General features: G+C 37.1%; 1 protein-coding gene across 1 annotated transcript in view; it reads right to left on the bottom strand.

Annotated features, from left to right (window-relative positions):
* Positions 1-1,332: 1,332 nt before the first annotated feature.
* LOC102539634 (uncharacterized) overlaps positions 1,333-6,000 on the bottom strand; it is a 29,365-nt gene continuing 24,697 nt past the window's right edge. The window contains exons 17-19 of the mRNA XM_072968890.1: positions 4,896-5,005; positions 3,262-3,365; positions 1,333-1,507 (exon numbers count right to left, since the gene is read on the bottom strand). Of these exons, the coding sequence (XP_072824991.1) occupies positions 3,267-3,365; positions 4,896-5,005 (209 nt within the window). The 3' untranslated portion in view covers positions 1,333-1,507; positions 3,262-3,266. The remainder of the gene's footprint in view (positions 1,508-3,261; positions 3,366-4,895; positions 5,006-6,000) is intronic.

Raw genomic sequence — 6,000 nt, 5'->3', positions numbered from 1 at the left:
GTCCAGGAAAATAAACATCATAAATCTTTGTAATGTTAGTTAACCCTTACAATTAAAAATTCAACTAACCCTTAGAATTTAAAAGGCATACAATTTCAGTCTCTCCTTTCTTTGGAGAAGCAATGCAGTGCAGTGGTTAATAATGCAGATTCCAGAGCAGGTAAGGTTGCATTCAAATCCTGGTGTGGTCATCTATTAACTGTGTGACTTTGGACACATCACTTTAGCTCCATTTCCTTTTGTTTCTCCCCTTTCCATGAGCATTAGCCCTTGTAGGGCTGGTGTGAGCCTGAAGCCACCAGGAGCCATTGTGGGGAACCTGATAACAGAGGCATCAAAGAGGACAACAAGATACATAAGAGAGAGATTTCCGGTCAAGATGGAGGGGTGGTAGGACCACGAGCGTCCCTCTCCTCAGGGCTATAACAAATCCACAACTGAATGCTAAACAACCATCGAAAAAGACTAGAACCTACTTCCTTTTATCTCATTATCTGTAAAATGGGGATATTAATAGTAATTACATGGCTTTTGTGAGGTTTAAAGTAGTTATTTATATATAAAAAACCCTTAAAATAATCAAAATCTTAAAAATAATCCTGACATACAGTAATAAATATTAACTATTATTGTTTATGTTTGACAACTAGAACATCTTTAATTTTTTTAATTCAGTTCAGTGTGCACTAAAATACTTATTCAGCATTCTGCGTGTATGTAGCAAAAGTGGTACATCCCCTTACTTCGTAGCTCAGGTGTGTATGTTGGCAAAATTCCTTTGCCAACATTCATCCTTCCAGAAATTTTAACATTCATTCTTCCAGTGCTGACACTCCCCATCCTCTCTGTTGTGCTTTTTCTAATGACATTTTTATTTATATACAAATACACTCAGGTTACACCATCTTAAACCAAAATCTCAATTTATTTCAAACAATAACCAAGTGTTTGTTAAGTAATACAATTTTGCTGAAGCTTGGAAGTCTAAAAAGAGATAATCAGCAAGAAAGTGAATTAACTTATAGGCAAGAAGAAAGAAAGATACATAGGTACAATTTGCTAAAATCATAATAACTTGCTGAAGAAAAATAAATGAGTTCATTATGATTTGGGCTAAAGGATAAATTAGAAAGCTTCTTCTGGACCATTCTAGAGTCAGGATTTGATGGATGTGCAAAAAAGAAGCTGACCAGTTTATAGTTCTCATATCCAGATGGGCACCAACTTTTTCACTCTGTTGCTGACACCAAATCATGGTCAGTTTCCTTCACTCAATAAAGTGCAAATATGATATGAGTCATAAAGCTAGAAAATCCAGTTTACTTCTTCCACTTCATTTCCACTCATCTGCCATTTGAGTTGAAATTCTATTCTGTCTTAGAAGACCCCCAAAACACAGTTCACTTGTTTTCATTTTTACTGAAAGCCAGAAGTTAAACATGTGTAATGTACTGGTAATAAATGGTGCTTCTTGAAGTTGATAAAGGGCCAGACTGCCTGTGATTTTCTGCAGAAGAGGAAAAGAACAGAAAGTTAAAGTAGTAATCTCTGGTAGCTTTCAATCCGTACCTTATCATGATGCTTCTCTGATCTTATTCTGTACACTTTTGCTGTTTCCCTTGGCATCTATGTCTTAACCTTTATACTCTATTCACCAAAAAGTACTCAGAGGGATCTTTGCAAAATCTGCCTTAGATTCTGTCATTTCTCTGTTTGAAAGCATTTGAAGGATTTCCTACATGACTCAGGATAAAATATTTTAAAACATTTGCCTTTTGAGCACCATGGCTCATGTGATCAAGCTTCCCACCATTTTTCTGAATGTTACTCTGCCATGTTCCCCACTCTCATTCTCCTTCAGCTCACTGCCTTCTTGCAGTTCTTTAAACATCTTAAACACATTTCTTCCTCAGGGCATTTGCACGTCCTGTCTCCTGTGCTGAGATACTTTTCCTGCATAGAATCACAGGCTCACTCTCCTGCTCTGCCTGTTCTCTGTTCTGGTTTCATCATTTCATCACTGTAAAACAGCCTTTCCTGAATAATGTATCTATAACAATACAGTATCCACCTTTTTGTGTCCCTTTGGCCTTTTTTTAAATTTTTTTCCTTAACTCTTACCACTCTCTGACATATAATATATTTACTTGTTGTGTATTTAGAGTCTGTCTTCACTCTCTAGAGTATGAGCTTTCTGAGAGCAAGGATTCCATTAATTTTGTTCATTGGCATATTCCAAGTATCTAGAATAGAACCTGGAACATACAAAGTGCTTGATAAATATTAGTCAAATAAATAATTCAATCCCTAAATTTGGGTCTATTGGACTAATTAGGCACTAAAAGCTGTTCTTTTGAAGTATCTTTGCACTTATGCAACCAAGGTGTCAGAAACCAGGGGTAGCAGATGATGGGTACATATTTAAAGTATTGAGATAGAGTTTACTATGATGTACAATTTAATTATGCTTCTGAGAGGGAAATTCACAATATTCTTGTAAGATTGTGTGATATAAAGCTGTTACAAGTGAGTCAAGTAATTGTTGGGTCAAAACTTGACATACTCATTCTAAAATATTTTGACCAAAAAGTTGTTTAAATGTTAACATGGGTGATTGAAAAGGTTTCTGGGTGGTAATTAAGAATCTGAGAACTGGCACTGAATGTTCTGTGGTCTACACTGTGAGAAGAGTCAGAGAACCAGAGTTAGCACTGACACAAAATTTGCAGCCCAGGGTGTGTTTGATATTGTATGGTAATGGTAGTCAGTGTCAGTAATGCGACACCTGTACTAAGAGGACCACAGTCCTGCTTTCTCCGGAGTCATCTTCTCTGGTTTCTGTATTTTTAGGATCTGAGGCAATATTTGGTAACTCAGTGTGTGTGTGTGTGTGTGTGAGAGAGAGAGAGAGAGAGAGAAAGAGAGATGAATATAAGTAATAAGAGAAGTCTGAGTACCTCTCTATTTTAATAGCTGCTACCCTTGTCCTTCATTGCTTATTACTTCCTATCTTGGTTTGGCTTGCCTGACTGATTGATTGATTGACTGATTGATAATTATGGAGAAGGAGAGATATCCAAATGCATATAAGTAGAGTGAAAAATAGCAACTAATCACCCAACTACATCAACAAGGAACACAAATCTGATCACGCGAGAAATGGGCTGTCATTGGCCATTGGACCTCAGACCTCATCCTTAATATATATTATATTAAATCTCCCATTTATTTTACCTGCCAGCAACAACGTTTGATACTTACTATTTTCAATTGCCAGGAAAGAGGTAGAAATATCTTGTCATAGACAGTCGTTCAATGGTGGGCATCTGGGCTTTAACATTTGGTTTTTCAAATGACTGTTGTACCTAGAGACAAAAAGAGGTTCTAGATGACACATACTTCGTATGCACTCTCAGGAAACGTTCTGCACAATGAGCCAGAAAATTATTGGAATGAAAGATGTTCCTAATATTGATGGAACCAAGCTCATGGACGTTCTAACTCCCTGTCACTGCCACCTTACCTATTAGAAGTGACACTGAATGTCAGAATATATTCTTTATCTCAGAATGGATGCACTTTATGCCTAATCCAATCTTTTCCAACTGCATTTCCTCTACTTTCCATATCTGATGACTGCTTATCCATTGGTGTCCATTCTTGATAACTGGACCTCAAAGATTCTCTCTCTTCGACCTCCAGCAAGGCTTACTTCTCAACTCAAAAAGGCTTAAGCCCCAGGATTTTGTCCTTAAGGCCTGAACAATGAACAATTTTCACATCCCCACCACCATGCTGACCTTGGAAATCTTTTGCTATAGACTGATCAGTAAGATCCTACTTACCCTAGATCCACTATTTCCAATATTTTCCTAAGAATTCCCTTGAAATTACAATGTCTAAATACTATTTATCCAATAGGACTAAGTTCCTACTCACAGAGACCCTGACTTCTGTTACAGTGTAATCTTCTCCAACTCACTTAAGGTACATCCCTCCTTTCCCACGGGAGTGCTATTCTTCTCTATGGGTTTAGTTTAAGAATAAACACCCTTCCCCACGTTCTTAATACTAATCCCCTCCTCTCTAAAAAAGAGAGAGGGCATCTACCCATTCATTCATGCATTGACTTAGTCAATGAATATTAATTCCCATGTGGCGGCATATTGTGGTGTTGAACAAATCCCTGCTTCATGAAACTTGCATTCAAGTGAGTAAATGCAGGTAAAAAACAAACAAACAGAGTATATATTGGGTGGGTGGTGGTAAAAGCCATGGAGGAAGATGAACTAGGAAGGAAGGGGGAGGTAAGGGATGTCCTGAGTTGGGGCAGGAGAAGCAAGTCTTTCCTTCTGGACCACTCCATTCAAAACATGTTTTCTCCTGTATCCTCTTGCACGTGTCCTGGGTCTTTTTCTTCATGGCTCCTATCACAATCTGCATCACACATTTTTTGTTGCTGTTGATCTACTTGTTCAGTATCCATCTCTCACAAGCATGTTGGTTCTACACAGACTTAGGTCACATATGTCTAATTTAACCCTGTGTGACTGGGATCGAAGTCATTACCAATAGACCACCCAATATATATTTATTTCATAAATAAATCAATGAAACTTAATTCAAGATACTTCCAATTCTTTGAATTTTAAGGACTTATAGTCCATGACATACAAGTTCATATGTTATAATATTTTGTTCTATTTTGATCTTCTGCTGTGGGGCATTGACATCATTTTTTTCTTCCTAAATCAGAATTTGAACACCTGTATTACAGAAACTGGGTACAACTCTTCTGTTTGCCTTACAAAGTCTGTTACTTTCACCTGAAAGGTGAATGATAGTAGAGCCATCCTGAACAAAGTAATTGATTAGAAGAGGAAAGAGAAGCTTACCTTCCTGAATACTTCCTCTAGGTGACAGCGCCAAGCGTATTTTTGGAAGCATGTGATAAGTCGTGTAATGAAGAGAGAACCCTTTGTGATATCTCTCCAGGACACATTATCTATGAAGATAAGGAGTGATAAGCCTTGAGTTGTGGCCTTCACCATTATTTTTTTCCACTTTTTTTTTTTCTCTTTTTAAGCATAGCTTGGGAATTTTCTTGACATGTTTAGGGGAAGAATCTTCCATGAACTCAATTTCCATGAGAACGTTCCATGAACTAAAGGGGCAGCTCACAAAAACTGCAGAACATTACATAGTGATTGCATTGTATTTTGGGGATTGACTTTCTAGTATGTCACTAATATTTATTCACTTTGCTCTGAAAGGAGGCTTGAGAGATAACTGTAATTACCTCATTTTACAGAGGAAGGAATAGGAGCTCAGAAGGATTAAGAAATTCCCCATGTTCACACAAGCAGTTGTTTACAGATTGCATATCATGCTGTCTTTTGCAACACAGTAAACAAAATAAAAGGACAGGTCTAGACTAAACTTTTGGAGGGGAGGAATGTATTTTTGGCATAGATAGTGGTAATGGTTTCACAGGTATGTACTTATCTCCAAACTCATTAACATATATATATATTAAAAACATACAGCTTTTTATATATTATTTATACCTTTATAAAGTGGTAAAAGGACTTAAAATAAAATTTGCAAGTTGGAAACACTCCAATGTAAGTCTTCTTAAGATGATTACCTAGAGGTCAAGGACTAAGCACTGCTCCCTGTTATCAGGTCTAATACCCCCATTGTATCATTTTCTTCCTCTTTTTAAAGAGCATCTCCCTTCTTGCTGACACTCTATGACACTACTCTAACTGGCATCCAGATGGGAAATACGGTAAAAAAAGATGCCTTATAGATGACAATTTTTCAGAAAGAACAGTCAGTCCCTAGGTCCATACAAATTCTACTCAAAACCTTAAATGAAGTTAACTGACAACTGATCATTTGTTTTTAACTGTTGTGATGGTGAAGGGGTTTCCTTGTATTCAGTTGTTCTAATGTTTGCTATACCTTTGGCTCTAAAGTGCAACCAACGTATAATCA

This window comes from Vicugna pacos, chromosome 10 (genome assembly GCF_048564905.1).
Source record: "Vicugna pacos chromosome 10, VicPac4, whole genome shotgun sequence".
Lineage (NCBI taxonomy): Eukaryota > Metazoa > Chordata > Mammalia > Artiodactyla > Camelidae > Vicugna > Vicugna pacos.
This window is presented reverse-complemented; position numbering and strand designations above follow the sequence as displayed.